We start from the raw sequence: 25,964 nt of genomic DNA, 5'->3' as shown, positions 1-25,964 counted from the left end.
CACGATTCACTTAGGCAGTAGTTAACAGCCTGTTCCTATTTAGAGAGTCTGGATGTTCCCCAAGTTTCTAGAAGTTGAATATTTTGAAGCATAAAGATGGATGGAATATAAATATCCTTCTTTCTTTAATCATTTCTATTTTACTTAAATGGTAGAATAATCTTTAAAAAAATCAAGCTAATTATAATTTATTCTAGAACATGACTTTAACTGTTGCCCTATGTGTTTTCATTAAACTATTAATATTATAATTCTGATTCACAGCTTTACTCCTCATGCTTTTGAGGAAATTTGCCCACATGCCAGTGACGTGCTCACTTGTCAGTTATACATCACTGCAAGTTGTCTTCTCTTTAACAAGGACCAGTGGAGCCTGAAATGGCCAGGCTTTCCTCTGCTAAAACTCAGAAAAACAAAAGGGACAATATCCATGCAGATGTGGCGGAAACGTAATAGGAATAGAGAACTAACTGGACCTAAAATATAAAGTATAAGGATGGGGGATGAAAAGCATTAAATGTCCATCCAAGGGGCAAAAAGACCTTTCTGATATTGGTGGGAGGGGACTTAGAAATGGTGAAAGTTACAGAAACAGCTCTGATAGTAAAAATAAGAGACTGGGGCCACCTCATCTTCACCAAATAAAAAGGCACCTTAACACACCTATTTTGGGAATTGTACCAACCTGAGCGCCACTCAGAGGGGAGACTCTCACTCATAATTGTCACTTGCATACTTTTTTCTAATCCTATATACATTTCCCAGGGCTGGGATACGTAAGTATGTGAGATCACTATGTAATTTATACAAATATCAGGTTTTTGTCATATTCCTCAATGATCACCTAACAATTCAGTACATAACAATGCAGGATGAAGTTTAGTACCTCTAAGCTCGCTCACTGATACAAGATTTAGTGAGTACCTAGAATAAGTCCTAGTACAAAGATAGCACTCAATGAATAATTCAGGATAGATAGGGAGATAGATAGACAGATGGATAGAAGGAAGGAAGGAAGAATAAAAAGCAAATATGAATAAATGAATGACCATGACCCATAAAAGACTGTATAGAATAAAACAGACATTCTTGCATGCCAAGACAACTTTTGAAACCTCTTAAATTTTAAAACTCACGAATGTATACTGTACAGATGACCCATTCAGGGTCTGTGAGCCTGGGCTCTCTTGAGGAATATCTGACTGTCTTATGACAAGCAGGTGCAGATGAAGTTGACCCTCTTCTTGAATGTCCAGAGGATCACCTACCCACATTTACACTTGGTTTTGTCCTTCAAATCCATTCAGGAAGCCCTATACTGAAATAAGTTTGGACTACCTGCCTCCTCTGGGGATTTATCCAGACAAACTGAAGCCATCTTAAATTTACAAACAGCCCACATAGTGCTTAAATCCAGGTTTTCCCTAAAACTTTAATAGATCAATTATCAGAGATTTTTAAAGCTTTGTTTGGATTTCTGGTGAGCTAAAGATACACAAATTTCCTTTCTGCAGATGAAAACAAACATTTTTTAATACTTTAAGTTTTCAAGATTGGAGGTGGAAAATATTTTAGAAGCTGTCTTACTCTTCTCAATTTTTTTAAAAAGTTCCATGCCATCAGCTCCAGAGAATCAAGCTACATTCCATTGTGAGTCCCTTTAAGAATGCTCTAGCTAGACAATGGGTTTTAAAAATGACATCCAGCCAGGCACGGTGGCTCACGCCTGTAATCCCAGCACTTTGGGAGGCCAAGGCAGGTGGATCACTGGAGGTCAGGAGTTTGAGACCAGCTTGGCCAACTTGGTGAAACCCCATCTATACTAAAAATGCAAAAATTAGCCGGGCGTGGTGGTGCATGCCTATAATCCCAGCTACTTCGGAGGCTGAGGCAGGAGAACCACTTGAACCCAGGAGGTGGAGGTTGCAGTGAGCTGAGATCACACCACTGCAATCCAGCCTGGGAGGCAGAGCAAGACTCTGTCTCAAAAAGAAAAAAATGACATCCAAAGACACAGACTTTATTTCTAGGCACTATAAATATGATTACAACTTCTTTTATATTGCAAGGGTAGGGATGAGTGTTTTGGGGGCTGGTGCTTCATTCTAATTAATGAAGAAAGACTTATTCAAAGGAGAATATTTCTGAAATTACTATTCATTGCCCTGAACTTTAACTTACACTAATTTTCTCAGTCTTTAAAAAAATGCATCACTGAATTGTAAAACAAAGTTTTACAATTATGCAATCCTCCCAATTTTATGAGAAGAATTAAGGCGGAAATGCTAAAATACGGAGAAAAGAAAAAGAAAAAAAGAAAAAACATTCTCTTTTCTTCATTCCCAACTCCTAGCTTCAATGTCAAGCCCATTTCTATTAACTAGGGGGAGATGTAGAGAAACCAGTCAAGACAGAGCTATTTAACTATAGCCTTATCAGCCAGGACATTATGAATCTCTAACACTTTCGAAGGGAGAAAGAAATCAATCACAGCAAAGGGGATACTCTGTAAATGGGCTTTTTCTCACATAATATTCCAAATTATAGCAGCATGTGGTACTGACTTCTTCCCAGGGGTTCACATGAGCCTTGTAATATCAATCTGCGCACTCCAACAGGCAATAATTACCAGCAGCCTTTGTCATTTTGGAGTGATTTTACTCCAAAGAAAGTGATTTTACCTTATCCCCTGAAGTTCAGTTGGCAATATTTCTCAGCTAGATCAGCCTTTTAAACACCAGGATCCTTTCAAAAGAGGAATCACATTGAAAGTAAAACCAGCTATTTCCCATTCCATTTTCCCCACATTCTTTTATCACTTATTTCCTCATTACTTAGATAGTCGCACCAGCTGGAACAATGTTGGAAAGTAACGTAGACAAAGGTAAGAAATAAATCATCCACAATTCCACTTGCCAGAAACCATCCTCATTCACACGTTGGCAAGTTTTCTTCCAAACTGTTTCCTATATGCTGTGCTATTAGCTAGGATTCTGCTGAATATATCTGCTTCCCTTTTCTGACCTTCCTTTCTCTCTGCTTTTTGTGAGCAGTTTCTCTAAAAAACTACATTTCTTTTAAGGTTTAAAGAGATAATCCAGTCAGAAATTGAAATATGAAAAGAAGACATTCCTTATGGGGCAGAAGCAGGATTAGAGAAAGTTCTAGAATGTTGATTTACTACTAAGAATGGTGGTAGAAATTATCTCATGCCTTTAATAGCAATTCAAGTAATAGATGTTAATCTTTTAAGATAACCGTGTATTAGAAAAGTTTTATATGCTTCAACAAAAATATGCTTGTGGCAGGTTTCCATTTAATGAAATCTTAATGTTCACATTACCTAGTACTATCTTTAAGTACTAGTACCCACACACTCTCTTTTATATTAAATCTTTTGTATATACTAGTCTTAAGGCTCACTCAGAAGCTCAACAACTCAGAAAAAGTTTAAAGAGCTCGTTTTTTTCTACATTAAAGAAAAATAAATGCTGTAAATGTAGAAGTTAACCTAGACCAACTAGTAAATCATTTATTCCTTCATTCTTCTATATATTCCACAAAAATATATTGAGTATTTACTATTTTTCAATAATATTGGTGGCAACTATAAATAACATCATCATACAACATAAAAAGGGGCAAGTTATTTTTGTGAACCAGGTACTATATACAAGCATTTGAATTTACAAATGACTATAACACAGGATTAGTTGGGTAATAGCTGAGTTATTTGCAGCCAGTGTCTGATTTTCTAGTAAGCTGACCTCAATGGCAGTGAGACCCAGGCCATTTCATCAACACTTTGAAAAGACTGGGGTCCAAACACGAAGTTATTCTGCTGCTTGCAAAAATTATAATGAGGTATTTCAAAGGCTAGTCATGTTATTAAATTAACTGAAATCTTGAATTATCTTTCTGAAATTAATATGAATAAATATTAATTACAGATATAAAGGGTATATAAAAATGTGTAAAGTATTAAAGTAACTATGCATAATTTACATACCATACATTCACAATGTATATGTAAAATATAAAATGCACTATATATATTTATGTATATATACATGTATATGTATTTACATGTAATATTTATGTGCATATATATGTAAATGTGTATGTTTGTGTGTGTGTGTGTGTGTGTGTATACACATATGTACCTACATAATTGTCCCTTGATATCCGTGGGGGATTGGTTCCATGACCCCCATCGGATGCCAAAATCCACAGATGCTCAAGTTCCTTATATAAAGTATCAGAGTATATGATATAACCTGTGTACATCCTCTCGTATACTTTAAATTATCTCTAGATAATTTATAATACCCAATACAATATAAATGTTATGCAAATAACTGTTATATTGTGTTGTTTATGGAATAATAATAAGAAAAACGTTTGTACTTGTTCAGTATAGACACAATGACATCTTTTTTTTCGTGATCCACAGTTGGTTTAATCTGTAGATGTGGAAACCACAGATATGGATGGCTAACTGTATATTTAAACACACACAGTTTTTTCAAAATATGTGAGCATATCTTTACTGAGCATTCTCTAAAACAATATATTTTCCATCATGGCAATGGAAATCCAAACCAAAGAATTTCAAAATAACATTCAAAAAGACTCCATAGATTTCTGCATACTTATGCAATATTCAATAATAAGTTTATATTTCACACTCAATTACTTACGTTCCATGAAATAGGGCCCAGGCTCAATTCTCCATACAATTTGCCCTTTTTGTGTTCCAGTCACACCCCTGTTTTTAGAATCCCAGAAGTTGGCTGGAGAATTCTCATCTGGAAAAACCAAAGAAACACTTTTCAGCTTAATTGTAACCTATCTCTCCTTAGCACTAAGACTAACATAAGCTCTAAAATAAATGGACAGAAGATAAATGAGAAAATATAATGCACATTATTCTTAATGACTACCTCCTAGCAAAGTATTACCCAAGTTTCTACGCTCGCATTTATGCAGGAGAAAGGGGGCTTGGTGGAAAGAAGGTGGCATCTCTGGGCTTGGCCAAGGTGGTCAGTGTTGCAAGACAAAACTGCGAAGAACAAAGGGTACAACTGCTGCAACTTGGCAATGAGCTGATTTATAACAAAGGGGTTGGGGTGAGCTTCCATTTGTAAAACTCCTTTATAAAAAGCAAAGGAAGAGCAAAACTAGGAGAATATAACAGGGCTCAAGATGGGATGAACAAAAGGGACATTAAGCTACACAGGTGAGTCAAGATACAGCACAGCTTTGCCCGGGACAGTTTTTAGGAAACACAAACCAAGTTTATCACATCTGCCAGGACAGTCTTTTGCAAAAAGCCAAAGGTGTAGATTTGAGATAAGATAAGAAGAAAAAAAAGGAGTCTCTACAGGCTTTAGTGTGGAAGAAGAATAGAAAGAACAGTGATCCCCCAAACAGGCCTGAAAGCAGCATTTCCTGTGCTTTCTGACTTCATGGCACAAAGAAAATGGTAATATTTGTATAGTACACTAGATTCAACAGAAGCCATGCTTACAACTGAATATGACAGGCAGGGATGCTCTAGCTTCCTCAGGCTCTGACCCTAGCGCCCTGAAGACTGGGGATTCATATTCTGTAATTTGCTCACATGACATAGTTTTGAGGCTCTGTCTTAGTGGCCTAGAATAGGAAATGAAACTAGAAAACATGAAAAGGAGACCATTAGGAGTTTTATAGACACATTAAAAAGTATGTAGTGATCCTGGCTCTTAAAGTCAGATGTACCTCATTTGTTTCCCCAAATCCTTTTCAAGAAGGAAGAATTAAGGTTGCTTTTTAACTGAGAGTTGGAATAAAGCAGACAGGTGAAGTAAGAGCTACACTAAAAAAGCAAAGATGGAGAAAAGGTCCCAAGCCCAAAGAAACAATCCTGAGATGAAAAACCTCTCTTCTTTTGAGCATGAGAAAAACAGAAAACGGGTCAAAGCAAGGGGTCTGAGGAATTTCTATCTTTTCTGTGGTTGCCCTACTAGTTCTATCATATTGAAAAGTCAGAGAACTTTGGGAGGGGTGGTCCTTTCATGCATTTGCATTACGCACATTATAAGTCAAAGGTTCTTTATTGCAAAAGGCCAAGAAGCAGCCACTGTTCTTTATAAGAATGGAAAGACATAACCCATTCATGGCATCACATCCTCTCCTAGACAAGCAATGCAAGCAAACAACTCCATTTCATTACAGAAATATAACCAAGAAGCTGATATTCACATGGTACTCAGACAATCGCTTAAAAATCACTAGATTTGAAAGGTATCACATGGCTCCTCAGGGCAGAACCTGCTTGCTGCATAACCATTGAGCTTCTACCTTGCCAACTGAACCCCAATTTTGTTCAAGGCAACAATGTGCCCTATTAAAAATACTCACCTTGGGGCTGGGCGCGGTGGCTCACGCCTGTAATCCCAGCACTTTGGGAGGCCAAGGCGGGTGGATCACGAGGTCAAGAGATCGAGACCATCCTGGTCAACATGGTGAAACCCTGTCTCTACTAAAAATACAAAAAATTGGGTGGGCATGGTGGCGAGTGCCTGTAATCCCAGCTACTCAGGATGCTGAGGCAGGAGAATTGCCTGAACCCAGGAGGAGGAGGTTGCGGTGAGCCGAGATAGCGCCATTGCACTCCAGCCTGGGTAACAAGAGTGAAACTCCGTCTCAAAAAAAAAAACAAAAAAAAACCTCACGTCTCAGGCCAGGTGCAGTGGCTCATGCCTGTAATACCAGCACTTTGGGAGGCCAAGGCAGGCGAATCACGAGGTCAGGAGACTGAGACCATCCTGGCTAACAGTGAAACCCTGTCTCTATTAAAAATACAAAAAATTAGCTGGGTGTGGTGATACTCACCTATAGCCCCAGCTACTCAGGAAGCTGAGGCAGGAGAATCGCTTGAACCCAGGAGGTGGAGGTTGCAGTGAGCAGAGATCGCGCCACTGCACTCCAGCCTGGGTGACAGAGTGAGACTCTGTCTCAAACAAACAAACAAAAGTCTCATCTCTCCAAAATCCCATCCAACTAAGGGTGACATGTGACCAGGTTCTGCCTAGTGAGATTTAAGTGGAACTCTACTAGGTAGGACCTTAAGGAAAACTGTAATTTTCCTAATAAGAAAAGGACAAACTCAACATCCTTTTGCTCTCCTGTATCCCCTCTTTTTGTCATACAGCCACATTGCTGATGGCAGAGCAAGAAGCTAGAAGCAATCAGGATGGTTCGCTGAGCCCTGAGCCACCTGCCTTCAGGCTTCTTGCTACCTAGAGTCCTATTTGGTTAAGCCACTGTGGTTGTGTGTCTGTTACCTGCAGCTGTACATAATTCTTAACAGATATACTCAACTTAAGAACGACTCAATGATACAGACTCATCATTTCTGACTTGATCTGGAATCCTCAGTTTGCACCACTGCTGCAGGTTAGACAACAAGGGTATTTGCTTCACCTTCTGAGACAGACTTTAATTAGCAGAGCTGCTTGGATGCTGGGAGAAGGACTCTCATATTTTCATAAATAAATTTACTTATTAGCTACTGGTCACTTGAAAGGCACAGAAGATTGGACTCTAAAACAAACAGAACACAGACATAGGAAATAGAGGGTGTCCAACTATTCACAAAGCTTTTTTAAAAAGTAGCTATGTACATGGGAAATGTCTCAAAAACGTTGTTGTGACAGTTTCCTTCCTCTTGAGGCCTTGGAAAAAATGAGGCAGTATCAAATCTGGTTTTAAGGAGCAAGCACTAGAATCACTGTGCTTGCTGCTCCTTAAAAAGCAACTGTAAAAAAGTTGTACCTATTTTTTTTTTTGAGATGAAGTCTCACTCTGTTGCCCGGGCTGCAGTGCAGTGGCACAATCTCAGCTCACTGCAACTTCTGCCTCCTGGGTTCAAGCGATTCTCCTGCCTCAGCCTCCTGAGTAGCTGGGATTATAGGAGCACGCCACCAAGCCAAGCTAAATTTTTTTTTTTTTTTTTTTTGTATTTTTAGTAGAGACGGGGTTTCACCATGTTGGTCAGGCTGGTCTTGAATTCCTGACCTCGTGATCCGTCCACCTCAGCCTCCCAAAGTGCTGGGATTACAGGCATGAGCCACCGTGCCCAGCCAAGTTGTACCTATTAATGTGACCTCACTGTAAAACGGTATGCATATTTGGTATTTACTAAACTTTTTCTCCCCAGGCAATCAATTAAGCCAATAAATTAAGCCAAATGCACTTCTGACATAACAATTTTGGGAACATGGACCATTGAGGGGCAAAAATTAGAATGGACAGGTAGAGATGGGATTGGGATGATGATGAGGCCTGAGCCCTAGACAGAGGCACTCCCTGAGGCTCCTTTACATGGTCCCTAGAAGGGAGTTTGGACAGAGAACTGGTGTCAGCATCTCTTTTTCTAAGAGGGTCACTAATATCACTTCCTTTGCTAGTTAGGTTCAAATATTGTACTACCTACATATCCTTGCTTAGTCTCAGAAGTAGGAAATAAGGGAGAATAAGTAATGTGTGCTTTCTTCCCAGACCCTTTACCATGAAGTAAGCCTAGAGTTAAGTGTTCAATTCACCGACCAGCTCCTGTAGGTGGGGATAAACTATATATCTCTGACTTAGTTCTCCTGGTTGGTTCATAGGCCATATAGAAAATTCTATTTCCACTTGGTGAAATTTTTTTTTTTTCTTTTAGATAGAGCTTGCTCTGTCACCCAGGCTGGAGTATAGTGCATTATCTCAGCTCACTGCAACCTCCGCCTCTTGGATTCGAGCCATTCTCCTGCCTCAGCCTCCCGTGTAGATAGAGCTTGCTCTGTCACCCAGGCTGGAGTATAGTGCATTATCTCAGCTCATTGCAACCTCCGCCTCTTGGATTCGAGCGATTCTCCTGCCTCAGCCTCCCGTGTAGCTGGCATTACAGGTGTGCACCACCATGTCCAGCTAATTTTTGTATTTTTCGGTAGAGATGGGGTTTCACCATGTTGGCCAAGCTGGTCTCGAATTCCTGATCTCAGGTGATCTGCCCACCTTGCCCTCTGAAAGTGCTGGGATTACAGGCATGAGCCACCGTGCCCAGCCTGGTGAAATCTGTGATATTCAAAGACATAAAGGTTGGCCCTTTGAAATCAAGTAGCTAAATTGTACCATGAGTACTCAGGTTCACATAGAACACAAATGTTCCATATATGCCAAAAAAAAAAAATGGTTCAGAAGTAGAATGAGCTGACCCTGAGCAGAAGCTGGATGGGCCTGTTTTGATTACAGAAAACAAGTCCTAATGCCACAGCCAGTGACCATCCTTTGGCCTTTGTAAGGAAGGAAAGCTTCTGCGTAATTCCCTGCCAAGCATGGTGCTTGACAAGTAGAGATACTCAAGTTAATATTATGGTTACTCTAGATGAAAATTTTTCTTTGATGAGATCATATTTTGTTGATAATTCATTATCCTTGACAGATACAAACACTTCCACCATCAAGTGGCAGCAACACTTAATTGGAAATATAAATCCTGAGAAATAAACAAGTTTAGGGACACAGAGTTCACATTACTGTGAAACGCTCACTGCAACTTCTACCACTGCTACTGCTCCTACTGCAACTAGCAGAGCCCTGGCCAACCTTGGCACCTCATGCTAAGAAATGCCTAGAATGGCTCATTCCTTTGTTTTGTTCCAAGAAGACAAATTTTAATTATTTCTTCAGATTAAATGTTTGTTCACACCTTTGTTTAGGTTGCAGAGTCACTTCCAGTCTAGCCTGAGAATCCTTTTAGAGTGATAGCATTTTCTCTGCTCAGATCTACAATTCGTGGATTTTTTTTTTTTAGGCCAACATATTTTTTTCCTATTAACTATGAACCGTTCTTTTTTATCCTCATTTAGTACCCGTATGAGGTGAATTGGTCTTTTCAAAATGCCCCTATCCCAAAGTAAGAACAATTGCTGGCCTATGTGCCGTGGCTCATGTCTGTCATCCCAACACTTCAGTAGGACAAGATAGGAGCATCACTTGAGGCCAGGAGTTTGAGACCAGCCTGGGCAACATAGCAAGACCCTGTCTCTGCAAAAAGTAAAAATAAAAATTAGCTGGGCATGATGGTACACACCTATAGTCCTAGTTACTCAGGAGACTGAGGCGGGAGTATCCCTTAGAGCCCAAGAATTCAAGGCTGCAGTGAGCTATGATTGCACCATTGCACTATAGCCTAGATGATAGAGCAAGACCCTCAAAAAAAGAACAATAACTGAATATAAAAAGGCATATCAAAGAAACAATTCTAAATCCTCCGTATGTATAATGTAGAGGTAATTATAAATTTATTTCTTCCTTTAACTGAGTAAAGGTTTCAACAGATCATAGAATGACACTGGTCTTTAAAACCAGGTTACAGTTGGCCATTTCCCTTTCTCAATCCTCTTAACAATTCCAAATCTGCCTCACTGTCCTCACATCCCCTACCTAATTTCCACCCTCGTTGGAGCAGGGTATCATGCATCCTATGGCATTCAAAACACAGAGGACATTAGGCCTGATCTCCCTTGATTTCTCCATCTCTCTACTACCATCTCCTCTGTATCTGTGCCTACTTCCTGCCTTCTTGCTCAGGGCTCTACTTCCTTTTACAGTGGTGCCTGCAGCCCCCTTCCCTCCACCAGTCACTTTCATTGTAAGCTTTAAGCTTTTCTTCTAGAGGAAGCTTCCACTCAACCTAGAAACCTGTCAGCTTCCATGAGGTATACTCTCCTGCTTTTGTCTTTGCTCTTTGACCAGTACCTTACTTGCCCTCTTTCCCATCCTTATTCCCATTTCTTCACCTACTAGGATTAAAGTGTCTGTTTTTGAGTTACAATAGAGTCTATATTACAGGAGAATATATTTGAGATAGTAACTTCCTAGTGGAAATGTAATTACAAAAAAAAAGGAACATTGTAGATGTCAATACATACACCCAAATACCTTCTAAATATGACTTTGTTTGATAGAGTTTATATTAATCTTGTCCCTTCATGTCTCATGTCTTCTTTATTCTCTTACAAGTCTAGTTGGCTGCATGTTTTCTCTAAATAGAAAAGTGAAACCTGTGTGTGTGTGCACGCGTGTGAGTGCATGCACTCAAGTAGTCCTCCCACCTTGGCCTCCAAAAGCACTGGGATTAGAGATGTGAGCCACCATGCCTGGCCATGATACGTATCCAAAGTGATTTCATTTTATTATTATTTTTTAAAATTACAACATAGGGCTATTCCAATTAATCCTATTAGTAATACTGGAATTACTTATGTTAATTCTGCTTCTTCAAGGGAGAAACAAAGTGTTTGGACCCAGGAGATAAAGGAATAGAAATAGAAGATTACAATACACAACCCTCTTCTATTAACTATACAGTGACTCACAGAAATTTTTAAGAGCTTGTTAGTGAGGTAAGAAATTGAGCCCCTTTTCCTTCATTAAAACCACATCACTTTTAGGAAGAACACCTAGGGGTCTTAAACAGAATCTCTATATAAGCAGACTTGTCAACATCTCCTGTACATTCACTGTCACAGATCCTCACAGGTCACCTTCTCTTTAAGCTAACTGATCCTCCAGGGCAATGAATGCCCATCTCCATTGCTCACAATGAATGAGGGGGAGTGGGAGATGCTTCTTTAAAATGCTAATTCTTGCATGGTGGCTCATGCCTATAATCCCAGGACTTTGGTAGGTTGAGGTAGGCGGATTACTGAGGTCAGGAATTTGAGACCAGCCTGACCAACATGGTGAAACCCCAACTCTACTAAAAAAACAAAAAATTAGCTGGGCGTGGTGGTGCATGCCTGTAATCCCAGCTACTCGGGAGGCTGAGGCAGGAGAATCGCTTGAACCCAAGAGGCAGAGGTTGCAGTGAGCTGAGATTGTGCCACTGCACTCCAGCCTGGGCAACAGAGTGAGACTCCATTCGAAAAAAAGGAAAAAATGCTAATTCCTCTGCTGCTCTTCCAGAGATTTTGAATTCAGTAGGCTTGAGTCTAGGCTCAGGAATCTGAATTTTAGCAAGCAACCCAACCAGATGATTCAGATGCAGGTACCATAAAGACCACATTTTGAAAAATTCGCTCCATAGTTATTTCCAGGGAAGTTGAGCAATCACAGCAATGCTGTGGAACACACATATCTCTTTGACTTGTTGAGATATGCCCTTTGAGAAGGACAAGTTGTCCCTCTCACTTGTTACCTTGTTCATTCATGCGACAGGTATTTATTGACTGACTACTATGAAGATCATAAGCCCCTATTTCCTGCCATAAAGAGCTGACAGGATAGTGGGAGGAGAATGGCACACAGATATAAAGCAATGTAAAAATATGGTAAAGGTGTGCATGTTTTGTTAAAAGAGGACAAAAGAGGAGGAATGATTAATATTCCTGGTGACAGTATGACTCATATGGCTCTGCACTGTTAGGTTTAAAGTGTCTTTGGAAAGGGTTTATGGAGATCTCCTTTGAGAAATCTGCAAATCTAAGGCAGTCATTGTTTTCTCATCAATTCCCTAGACATATGTATTTCTTTACCTTCCATGGTTCAAAACTTGGCTCTATGAATGGCCATCAGAAACAACAAACAAGTGACCACATTTAAAGATGAATTCAGGGCTCAATGTTACTATTTTTGCTTGAGCCCCAGTAGATTATCCTTTTATTTCCTGGAAAAGTTGGTAATTATATTAACCTACAATGTAGTTATAGAGAGTAATATTTTTAAAAACTAAATTCTTTCTTTAAAAAAAAGACACACAAAACTAAAATAATATAAATAAAAACTTTAAATTTTTTTCAAGTTCTTTCTTCCCCATAATATTTCACACACAAAGATAGTTGTGAAAATTATTTTTAAAAGATTAATTTTTTTCCTGTACATGATTCTTGGATTTCCAGAAAATTATCCTTTTAAGATAACAAGAGAATATATAGGAAACATGACCAGACATATCCAAACATATTCTAGATTTGGAAATGTTTTTATGCTTATATTAAATATCTTTAAAACCTCCATGCAGTACTAGAGATAAAACAGAAACAAAAAAAAGTATCCAAAGCACTTACCCTCCTACCAATCAACCCAGAGGAGTTGAAAATAGAGGAGAAATTTTTTGAGAAAGATGCCATGTGACAGATTGTGCCAGAGAGAAGAAAAACAATACTTTCAAATTTTCTTTTGCTTTAAAGTAATTCCACCTCCTCTCTACATTTTCTTTAAAAAAAAAAAGACATAAACTTCTAAATCGATTTTTGATTACCTTTTGGATATAAATTGAAAACAACTATGTCCTGAGATTGGAACCATAAATGTGCTTGATCTTATTTTGGATACACTCAGGAGTTAGATGCCCATCCGGAATTTGGGATTGGAGAGCAATATTAAGCCAGGAGTTGAATTAAAATCACCATTCTAGACCTGGACAAAGAACGTCCCTTCAGAGGGACTGCTTGACTGTTAAAATGGTGCAAATGTACCAGCATGTACCAAGCCAGTTAGTGGAATCCCAGAGCAATGTTGAAGAGGAAACTGTGACAATGACTTTGAAAGCTGAGCTAGCCTGTGGGAGAGGGGTGGCTCCCCAACTCTACTAAACTCTCCAACTCTTTCACCAAGCTCCATGGTTATTTCCAGGGAAGTTGAGCAATCACACCAATGCTGCAGAACACACATATCTCTTTGACTGTTGTCCCTCTCACTTGTTACCTTGTTCATTCATTCATTTGACAGGTATTTATTGACTGACTACTATGAAGATCATGAGCACCTATTTCTTGCCATAAAGAGCTGACAGGATAGTGGGAGGAGACTGGCACACAGATATAATACAATGCAAAATATATCTGTGTGTATATATTTGGTACACTGAGTGTACCAAATGGAGCACCAGTTTTATTAAGTGCTAGGAGAACTCACTGGCAAACTTCCTTATGAATTCGCCAACTTAGCATTAGTTTTTAACACAATCTCCCTAGATGCCCAATTCTTTACATTAAAGCCTTCTCTGAATGGAAAAAAAGAGTGTATCTGACATGTTCAGAGATTACAATCATGGCAACAACCAGGCCACCTGCTAAGAGGGCACCTACTGGTGACTACAGGTTTGAAGCCACTTGAATGGCACCAGAATGATTTGCTGAAAATAATGTGCCCAAGATTGCAGAAATGGGCACCAGCACATTACAGGGCAGAAAAAAACAATACAGGCTGAGAACAGCCAATGACAAGACTGCAAGGTCTGGCCTGGGGGAATATCTGTGCACTGAAAGGTATGTAGGACACTACCTCTGACATGGACCCATCACTGCCCTGGAAGAGAATGCTGGCAGGGTGAAGAGGCACAGGGTACACTTGTTGAACTCATGCCATCCACTGCCAAGTTTGAGAGAAATGTTTTATTGCTGTGCCCTGTATAGTGGGGTATCACAAGCAGTGAGTGGAGCCAAACTGGAGAATGTGAAATGTTTCACTAGATCCAAACTGGGTGACATATAGTCAAGTCTGGGCCACACCACTGAGGGGTCACCTGCACACTCACACCTCTAGAAGTACTAGGCAAAGGGAGGAGGCTCTGCTAAGCAACTTCCTAGATAAAAATAATTCATCCTAAACTATTGATTAAACACTCATTTGACAAGGGAAAAAATCATTGACAGCTCAGTGAGAAGAAACACTTGGACTCATTTCAGTAAATCCTCCCCAAGAGTTACAGTCATGGCCCAGTATACCAGATAATTAAGAGCAGTTCAGAAATGGCTTACAGAAGAATCAATTTCAAACACGATCACACTGGCCTATAGAAACATGTCTCTCTTCTGTTCAGTGGCTCCCTATTTCTCTCAGAGTGAAATTCAAAGTGTTTATGATGGCTTCCAGTGCCTACAGGACATGGCCACCCACTCCCTCCAATTTCACTCTGACCTCACCCTTTCCTACCTTCCCCACCTCCTTTCTTACTCCCCTCCAGCCACCCTGACATTCCTGATATCCCCAAAGGTGTGGTCAGGATTTGGCCCCAGGGACTGTGTTCTGGCCATTCTATTTGTCTGAAACTTCCCTCAGATACCCTATGGCTCAATTCCTCCCTTCAGTTTTGTGGCTTATACATCATCTTCTCAATGAGGCCTACTCTGACTGCTTCATTTTGAAATGCAAGTCTTCCTCCAGCATTCCTGGACTATCTTACTCTGCTCAATTTCCTTTCCATAATCCTTATCACCTTCTCACATACTCTGTAAGAATCTAGTTACACGTTCCAATATAATGTCTGTCTTCCTTTCTTGAATGTAAACTCCAGGAAGTCAAGGAATTTTGTTTACTCTGTTTACTGATGTATCCCAAGTGCCTAGAATAAAACCTGTCACATAGTAGGTGCTCAGATTTGGTTGAATAAAAGGTATTGATAGTGACAAGAGGCAGATAAATGCCTAGGTAGATAGGGGTGAGTCGCTGGTGAAACACCACCTTCAAGCCAAAAACGGCCTGAAGGCTGAAAGACCAGGCTGCTGGTTCTGGATGAAAGCTGTGATCTGGAGGGAGAACCTCTGTTCCTGTTTGCCCACCCTTTCCTCATTAGCTCTTTCTGAATAATGCTTTATAACCAATTGAACGTTGCCTTTTCCAATACTGCCTATGGTCTGCCCCGCCCCCATCCTCCTGCCTATAAAAACCCTAGACTCAGCCACAGAGAGACAGAAGACCTGACTTAGGGTGAGAGACCACCTTCCCATTCCCTTGCATTAAGCACTGTTTTGTCACTCAATTAAATTCTCTGACTTCATCACCCTCCAATTGTCAGTGTGACCTCATTCTTCTTGGACATGGGGCAAGAACTCGGGACCCACCAAATGCAGGTATTCAGAAGGCTATAATACTGTGCCCCTGGTGGAGGGCAGCCACCCCATGCAATGGGAAGTAATACCAGCGCCAAGCCCCGGCCCCAGAGCCATGGGCCGGAGTGGGGTAGGGAGCTGACTGGGCTAACATGCCACCATTGGTCATGGTACAGAGAGTGGAACTAAAAGAGCAAATTATCTTTAAGCTCTTTTAAAGAGCTTCTGGGGCTTTAGGATTGTGGGCACCCCTGCCTGGGCACCACCACATCCCCCTCAGGGTTGAGCCACAAGCCCTGTATGGAGCCTGCCACTGTGCCAGTGCTTGGAATGGCTAGCCGGAGCCCATACTCACTTGCTCACACACCTGCTCCTGCCAGGGGCTGAGCACACAGTTGTAGTGGCCACAGGATCCATGCTGGAGTGCAAGCCAAACATGGCCCAGTGAGCTGACTAAACAGGGTGCCTCCTGCTGTGAGCCCAGCAAACAGGCTGAGAAAAATCCTCAGTATCCTGATATTTTCTTTTGATTATATGATATTAATTGAATATTAGTATTATATTTTTAAAATATATAAAAGGGAAATAAAGTTCTCGCCATGGAACACATAAAGCCTTTTTAAAGAGATCTCCATCTTATTCAGTATAGAGAAAAACAAGGACAACATTGCAAATTCTTGGTAAGCATTATCAGGCAAATTCCATAAGACCAGCTTAAACTCTAGATCTTTATAATAAGACTTACCAATTAACATTCACACTTAATTCATCCACACTGCTGAGGTGACATTCAACTTTGTTTATATCCTACAGTTGGTCACACCAAAACACAAAAAAGATTAAGAGGCTTAACTAAGATCGCATAACCAGTTTTGGGTAAGGCCTTTGAAACATCTTAAAGTTCCTTCTTGACCCAGACTTTCAGACCATTTCTAAATTAAGATTTTTTTTCCCTCAACTGAATGTTTTACTACATAGGATTTGTGAGAACTCAAATTCTTTGATAATACTTCAGATGGAAAAATGACTAAAGGCTTACTTACATCAAACAAGAAACTTACAATTTCTGTGGCTATTGTAAAAACTTACCATAAATCTCATGTGAAAACAGAATAAGGCATTTGCAATAGTTGCATCCAATTTCATGATAAAAAAACATTAGCAGGAAGGAGGTGTTCTTTGTAAAACTTGAGACTTAAAGATTTCCAAAGTCTCTTTCAAATACATATTGTTGTCAGTACATAATTTTCTCCATCATACTTGCATGCCTACTTTCCTTAGACAATTATGCTTTATAATGAAAATGTAAACCCAAGCCCTTTTAAATGGGGAAGTATGGCCAGCATTTGGTAGCTCAGTAAACACCACAGCACAAGATCCAACATTAGGCCCTTCGAGAATGTTCTATGACAATGATGATAAAATGACTCAATCCTATCCCCAGTACCAAGGCTGGCAGTATTAGAACAAGACTGTCAAATAACTTTCATTAGAAATAGCAGAGTAAGTGCTCTTTTTCCATTTGGGTAATTTGGACGAGTATAACAGGCCACAGAGAGTTGAAAAGAACAGTTTAAGCCTCAAAGACAGAAGGAAAACAGTAATTATAGAAGGGATAGAGAAAGTGAAATTCATAAAAGTTAATTCAACAAATATTTATTGAGCATCCACTATCTGCCAGGCAATATTCTAAGTGACAGGGATTTGTGTAGAAATAAGAGTCAAAGTCCTTGTCCTGGTGGAGATATTGGTCTAATGGAGAAAGTAGTCAGTAAGCACATACATAAATAAAAATGTAATGTCAAGTAGTAGTAACTGGCTTAAGAAAGATAGCTTGGGTATGGGGTGGAGACAGGTTGGTAGGAAAGTACAATTTTACATAGGTTGATCAGGGAAGCATTTGAACAGGAACCTGAATGAAGCAGGGGAGTGAACCATAGGGAGATTTTGGGAAAAGGCATAAAACAAAAATGCAAAGCCCTGAAACAGAAGCAAGCCTACCAAGTTCCAAGGAGCATCAGAGCGATGCAGCCAGAGCAGCATGAATGAGGCATAGAGTGGGAGAAGACGAGATCAGAGAAACAGACAGGCAAGGGCCAGATTCTAGACTGTAATAATAACAATAATACTCTCTAGAGATTATACGTGCCTGTGCTGTTCTAGTGTTTCACTGGTATTCACTCATTTAAAACTCTAACAACCCTTTAGGGTAGGAACTATTATCTATAAAATTTTTAACAATGAGGAAAGTAAAACAGGGAGAGGTTAAGAAATTTGTCTAAGATGACAAAGCTGGTACAGCAGTCCCCTCTTATCTATAGTTTCACTTTCTGTAATTTCCGTTATCCAAGGTTAACCCCAATCTGAAAATATTAGATGGAAAATTCCAGAAACAATTCATAAGTTTTAGGTTGTGCACATTCTGAGTAGTGTGATGAAATTTTGCATTGTCCCTTCCATCTGCCTGGATGTAAATCATCTCTCTGTCCAGCAGATCCATGCTGTAGATGCTCCCTGCTTGTCAGTCACTTAGCAGCCATCTCAATTATCAAATCAGCTGTCATGGTATCTCATCATGCAGATATTTTATCATCTCGCAGCATCACGAGAAGAAGAAGTAGGGTGAATACAGTACAGTAAGATATTTTCAGAGAAAGAGATCACATTTGCATATTTTGAGAGACCACAGTCACATGACTTTTGTTGTAATATATTGTTATAATTGTTCTGTTATTGTTAATCTCTTACTGTGCCTAATTCATAAAGTAAATGTCATCATAAGTATATATGTATAGGGAAAAACAGTGTATGGTAGGGTTCAGCACTATCTGCAGGTTCAGGTATCCACTGGGGGTCTTGCAATGTATCCCCCATGGATAAGGGGGACTACTGTATGTGCAGAGTGAACCCAGTCTTGCTCCAGTGACCATGCTCCTCAACACTACACCTTACGGTCTGTCTAGACCACACTCTGAGGATAATGGAAAGTCACTGGAGGATTTGCATTAAAAATATGATAATGATAATTTTGGCTGCTGTGTGCAGAACAGACTGTAGAAGGGCAAGAGAGGATTGCACACGATACTCCATGCCCAGGTCAACCACCAAGCATGGTACCCATAACCTGGACCTGACTCTCCTCCATCTCCATCCTCCCTGTGCAGATACAGCTGCAGGCAATACAAATATCCACCCTTAGTGCAAAAGGCTGTGATCAAATTTCATACTCATCAGTTCAACAACCCTGGCGGGCAACTTGTCCTCCTCTAATCCCTCTCCAAACACCGTCTTGTAATTTCACTGTCTACTTCCACCATGCTCTTCTCCTCCCTCTCTTTATTCAAACAACTCCTGAAAGTCCAATTTTCCCCACACTCAACTTTAATCAGTCAAAATATAAAGCTCTGATTCTTCATCACTTTGTAGCTCAGTAAAACCCTTAATGCAACTTGTTTACTATAGCCCTCGTGTTCAGTCTACACGGACCTTTATTTACCAACTGATGAACTTTGGCTCTGTGTCCCCACCCAAATCCCATCTCAAACTGTAATCCCACGTGTCAAGGGAGGGATCTGTAATCCCCACATGTCGAGGGAGGGAGATCACTGGACCATGGGGGTGATTCCCCCATGCTGCTCTCATGATAGTGAGTGGGTTCTCATGAGATCTGATTTTTTTTTGGAGACAGAATTTTGCTCTTGTTGCCCAGGCTGGAGTGCAATGGCATGATCTAGGCTCATCACAACCTCCACCTCCCAGGTTTAAGCAATTCTCCTGCCTCAGCCTCCCAAGTAGGTGGGATTACAGGCACCTGCCACCATGCCCAGCTAATTTTTATATTTTCAGTAGAGATGGGGTTTCACCACGTTGGCCAGACTGGTCTTGAACTCCTGACCTCAGATGATCTGCCTGTCTTGGCCCTTCAAAGTGCTGGGATTACAGGTATGAGCCACCACGCCTGGCCAATATGATGTTTTATAAGACAGTTCTTCCTGCTTTTGCTCATTTCTCTCTCCTGCCACCTTGTGAAGAAAGTGCCTGCTTCCCCTTCACCTTCTTCCATGATTATAAGTTTCCTGAGGCCTCCCCAGCCAAGTGGAACTGTGAGTCAATTAAACCTCTTTCCTTTATAAATTATACAGTCTCAGGGAAGTTCTTTATAGCAGTGTGAAATGGACTAATACACCAACAGAAGTATGTTTTCCTTTTCAATTATATATCATACATACAGGTGCAATGAGAATAATACACTGCTTGATACTGATGTTGCCAGGCTGCCGCTGCTAGGTAATAGCTGATTTGGCTATTTCTCCCATTTGCTGGATTTATGACCTTGGGCAAGTCTTAAAAACTGCATAGATTCCATTTTCTTGATCTATAAAATGATAATAATCACACTTCAGCTCAGAAAGCTGTGAGGAGTACATAAGTATAATATGTGAACCTGGCACATATCAGGAGCTAAACATACAAGTTTCCAAAACCTATTTTGGGCCAGGCGCAGTGGCTCACACCTGTAATTCTAGCACTTTGGGAGGCTGAGCTGGGTGGATCACTTGAGGTCAGGAGTTTGAGACCAGCCTGATAAATATGACAAAACCCTGTCTCTACTAAAAATACAAAAAATGAGCTTGACATAATGGCAGGTGCCTATAATGCCAGCTACTAGGGGAGCTGAGGCAGGAGAATTGCCTGAATCTTCCTTGAACTCAGGAGGTGAAGATTGCAGTGAGCTGAGATTGCACCGCTGTGCTCCAGCCTGGGTGACAGAGCAAGACTCCGTCTAAAACAAAACAAAACAAAATGAAACTCTATTTATTCCTTCTTTTAAAGCGAGCTATGTTTTTATTGGAACAGTCAAAAGCACAATTCTCAAACCTCATTTCCTTAGCTTTTAATTTTAAAATTTATTTTATTCTAACTTCTCATAAATATACATAAATTAAAGCAAAAACATGCTTATTTATATGTTTCCTGAAGCTCTGCCTTCTTAATCCACAGATGCCAAAAGAATAGACATCAAGGGTGAAGTCCTTACTGTATGGTGATTGTAAACTATGCCACTAAGAGCATAGCACAACATCTCACACGTAGTATCTCAATACTGCCTGGTTCTTGAATGGAAGGTCATTCAAAGCTTAAAATTTTGTCAATGAGCTTTAAGCCTGCTTGATAAAAAAACAGACGGAGGTGCCCTCATCTCCCTACGCAATGAAACCACGACCTTGAATGTAGTGTTTAACTTGAGAATCTCTACCTGGGCACTATGTGTATAAAGAGTTACCAGGAATGATAGTAGAAATTTGATTACACACCCTCCTTTCTACACACCCTCCTTTCTTTCCTCTAATTATTTAAAACATACCATGCACATGCTAAGCTTGCTCTAAAAGATAACCTCTTTTAATAGTTAATGAAATTTAAAAGCAAACTCTAGAACCTGTAGGATATTACTTTTACGTTGCACCTAAGGCAGAAAATTCAGAGAAATATACAATCATTATGAAATATAATGTTCAGTACAAAAGCATCCTTTGGTTAGGAGTAAATTATTCCTTTTATTTTAACGAGTCCTTATAATATGGATGAGGAACTATAATGGCTAACTTTAAAGAAGGAGGTTACTCTTATTGACCTAAACCAAAAGCTTGTTGGAGCTCATCTAATCTCAGCCTGCAAATATTAGTTAGAAGCATATGGGAATGGCTGGGTGTGGTGGCTCATGCCTATAATACCAGCACTTTGGGAGGCCAAGGTAGGAGGACTACTTGATGCTATGAGTTAGAGACTAGCCCAGGCAACACAGCAAGACCCTGTCTCTACAAATAATTTTAAAATATTAGTTGGACATGGTGTCACAAACCTGCAGTTCTAGCTACTCAGGATGCTGAGGCAGGAGGATTGCTTGAGCCCAGGAATTCCATACCTCAGTGAGCTATGATCATGCCACTGCACTCCAGCCTGGGCAACAAAGTGAAACCCTGTCTCTAAAAAAATAAAAAATAAGAAATAAACAAAAAAGCAGTGTGGTGATTCCCCAAAGAGCTAAAAACAGAACTATTATTCAATCCAGCAATCCCATTACTGGGTATATACCCAAAACAATATAAATCATTCTACCATAAAGGTACATGCATGTCTATGTTCACTGCAACACTATTCACAATAGCGAAGACATGGAATCAACCTAAATGCCCATCAATGGCAAATGAGATAAAGAAAATGTGGTACATATACACCATGGGATACTATGCAGCCATAAAAAAGAATGAGAGCCTGTATTTAGCGAGAGCATGGATAGAGCTGGCAAACAAACACAGGAACAGAAAATCGAATACTGCATTTTCTCACTTACAAGTGGGAGCTAAAAAATGAGAACTGATGAATACAAATAGGGAAACAACAGACACTGGGGCCTACTTGAGGGTGGAGGATGGGAGGGGAGAGAGGATCAGAAAAAATAAATTATTGGATAGTAAGCTTAGTACCTGAGGGATAAAATAATCTGTGCAACAAACCCCTGTGACACAAGTTTAACTATATGACAAACCTGCATATGTACCCCTGAACCTAAAATAAAAGTTAAAAAAAAAAAAAAAGAAGCATGTGGGAGCAGTATTTCTGAAACATTCACTGCTCCTGATCCTAAAGAATAATGCAACAAAGTGACTGCTCTGTGTGGGTCCCTCCCTACAACTGCTGTATCAGAAGATCAATGACCTTTCCAGAGATGACTGCTCATGTAAACCTTTACTAAATCATCAACATACTTTTCACTAAACTGAGCTCAATGAGGCACTACAGGCATTCTAGTGGATAATTCTTTGTGGGAGTCTATCCAATACATTGCAGAAACATTAGCATCCTTGGCTCTCAGGCACTAAATGCCAGTTGCACCCTACACGGCAATAAAAATTAGCATCACCACCCCTCTTGAGAATCACTGATTGACATTTAATAGCCAAAAAGTAAAAAAAATTCACTGTATACAACTAACTTGTAAGGCATTAGAACAGAACAAAAATTTTGCCCTGGAGTTGCTCCACTTTTTAAATAATTAATTAAAGTAGATTTTCTGCTTGCAAATTTTAGAGGTCTATAGAAAACTGGGTCAGTTTGCCACGGTTGCCACAAGATAATATATAAAAACCATGATTTTATTCTCAAGTTAAAGTTTTGTTGTAAGACTGCCATTAAATCAACAGTCTCCAGAATATGGATGTCTATGAATACTTGTCCATATGAACTTTACCTTAAAAGCAAATCTGTTTTCCCATCTCATTCCCTGAAAGAAGAACTTTAAAATTAGTCAAAAACCATGATTATTCCAGAGACAGAAAACCTAGCAGGAAATCTATTTAGACTCAACCTAAGGCAGCTTTCAAGAGCATTTTCTTGTAGGAAGAACCTGTACTTAACATCACAGTAACATCAAAATCCATTTGAAACAACCAGGACCCTAAAAATTCATGAGGTGATTGTCTAGCTATATGTAAAAGTTCTGCATGCTTTAATCTCAGCACTGATCTCTTATATCCAGTTGTCAAGTGATAAATGTGCTGCATAGTTTGTCAATAATTGTCCCTAAGCAAGCTGGGAGGGGACCATATTTAAGAGCTTTTCAAGGTGAAAGGCAGAAAAAACTTTAAATCCCAAACAGTTGGACAAGGAAATCAGGTGACAGTGGAATTCAATCCACAGCACTTTCCAATACCTTACCTCATATGATCCCAAAGAGTTTCTCTCTGCCAGGGTAAAATCCATCATTCAAATGAGACTTAGGAAACAGCAAGAAGAAACATGGCATTCTCCTGAAAATCATACACCTGGCCAATCCACTTGGCCGTTTCATTCATAGGAGCAGCCAGAGCTGAACCGAAGTAAAGGCGGGTCTGGAGTTCTAAGGTGGCTTTGAAAGCTCCGCAGTTCACTTCACTGATGCTCCTGCTTCTCTTCCTCTTCCCCCAAAGTTCTAGAAATAAAATACTAGATAGGATTCCAGCAGGCCTCTAGCAAGAGGCTCCTGTCCAGTACGAATGACAATAAAAGCCACTCCTGCCTTTCATCAAGACTTATCACTGTCCAGGCATCCTAAGTGAAAAAACAATGTATCACGTCCCTTCGGCAGAGGCAGTCGTGGCCACACCCCTGCAAAGGGTACAGGATGCAATCGCCCCATCCTCCCCTCAGCTTCCTTCCTTTGCTTTTCCATGGGAGAATTCCAAAGAATGAGTTATGTGTACACACACACACACACACACACACACACACACAGAGTGGGCTGATGTCAAACAAGCTGACTGCAATCACAGAGAGGGGAGCTTGCTGTTTGATTTACTCAGAACAGAGTGGTCACTACCTGAGAACTCCAACTTACCATTACCATGAATTAGACATAGCATTCAATTAGGTTACTGAAATGGGCTTACAGTATTTTAACTAATCCAGAGTGAAATGTGTGGACTTGTGATTTCAAAATGTGAAAAAGGTTTCAATCATAATATAGCTTTAATGAAAATCCAAACATGCAGTTATCAATTCAGAAGTTATTTTCAAACCTGACTTTTAATGGAAAAATACATACAATCATTGATCTAGCTAATGCTCCTGTCCTATACTACTGGAAAGAGTTGGAGTAGGGAAATTCCCAGTTCAGATCCATTATTCTTTAATAGCGAAAGGGGCTTTCTGAAGCTGCTAGCCCACCCGTGTCAGCGGTTGCTATTACCAAGTGCTGGTTTAATGTAATTGAAGGCTATAAAATCATCTCTCTCCAGCAAACCTCAGGAAAACTAGATGAAAAGGTCTCATATGTCAGGTACATTTGCTGTGAAATGATGCAAACTAGATTTAAGCTTCACACTACATTTGATGGCTGCAATTACCTCTCTATTGTTCCCTTAACCCAGACACAGTTTGCCCTGAAGCTTTGAATGGCCACAGAACTTTGGGCTGATTCTGGAATTGGATGAGTGAACACAACAAGTCAGGCATTCCAGGATCACCATCACCCTGTCCAAGCCTCTTCTGAATATGAAAACCCAACCCAGTTTTAGAACAAATCACTTGACTTTCCAGTGTCCTAGCAAACAACAATAATAGCAAGCATGTTCAGAATGCCTACTATGTGCCAGGGACACATAGGAGATGCTTTAAAAATAGTATCAAATGAGTGCCACTGTGCGCTAAGAAAAGGTCAGTAGTGTCATTAGGCCCATGTTACAGATGAGAAAACTGAGGCTCATGGAAAAGAAGTGGTAACAGCCAAGATTTGAAGTCTCACCTGAAAGACACTTAAACCCAAGCTCTTTTAAGATGTTCTGCCTTATTCAAATAATACTCTTGAAAATGCCAGCAACCTCAGTAATGTAGTGATCTCAGTCACTACTGGGAGACTAAGAAAAATAAATCTATGCCAGCCACCATGGCTCACGCCTATAATCCAAGCACATGGGGAGGCCAAAGTAGGAGAGTCGCATGAGGCCAGGAGTTCAAGATCATAGTGAGCACCATCTCTACAAAAAAAATTTTTTAACTTAGCTTGGCATGGTGGCATGCATCTGTAGTCCCAGCTACTTGGGAAGCTGAGGTGGGAGGAGCACTTGAGCTGAGGAGTTCGAGGTTACAGTGAGCTACGATCCTGCCAATGCAAATCAGCCTGGGGAACAGAGTAAGACCCTGTCTCTAAAAAGAAAAAGAAAGAAAGGAGGAAAAGAAAGAATAAGAAATCAAGAAAGAATAAATGTATTTCCTTTTTAGGATATCAAAGTTGGCTACAGCCTATGAGCAACAAATAGACTTATTAACAATGTAAGCCTCTCTGTTTTTATCCCCAGGCGGGGATAGAGTATAATCTTGAGCTCTTGACTACTTTCTAGTTATGGACCAACAGACTCTGTTGGCTAGAAGAGAGACTCTCCTACTCTGTTTCCAGTGCAGCTCTTATTATCGCTCACTCCCTGGTCTCTGAATCCCACCTGACACCTACCACTCTGGTCCTCCAAGCCATGATTCTTTGCCTTCCAAATACTGTAACATTTGGTACATACACCACTTTACCTGCACTCTAGATTCTGGACCACCCATATATTACCAACATCT

General features: G+C 40.1%; 1 protein-coding gene across 6 annotated transcripts in view; it reads right to left on the bottom strand.

Moving 5' to 3' along the window:
* HECW2 (HECT, C2 and WW domain containing E3 ubiquitin protein ligase 2) overlaps positions 1–25,964 on the bottom strand; it is a 392,336-nt gene that overhangs the window by 142,874 nt on the left and 223,498 nt on the right. For 5 of the 6 annotated variants that reach the window (XM_012454051.3, XM_012454049.3, XM_064373220.1 and 2 more), the window contains exon 3: positions 4,701–4,808. In XM_012454051.3, coding sequence (XP_012309474.2) covers positions 4,701–4,808 — 108 coding nt within the window. Of the gene's footprint in view, positions 1–4,700; positions 4,809–23,582; positions 23,936–25,964 lie in introns of those variants that run through there. The other variant, XM_012454054.3, reaches the window with a different exon arrangement.

This window comes from Aotus nancymaae, unplaced genomic scaffold, assembly GCF_030222135.1.
Source record: "Aotus nancymaae isolate 86718 unplaced genomic scaffold, 86718_ANA_hifiasm-v0.15.2.pri h1tg000008l, whole genome shotgun sequence".
Taxonomy (NCBI): domain Eukaryota; kingdom Metazoa; phylum Chordata; class Mammalia; order Primates; family Aotidae; genus Aotus; species Aotus nancymaae.
The sequence above is the reverse complement of the archived record's forward strand: the minus strand, read 5'-3'. Positions and strand labels throughout refer to the sequence as shown.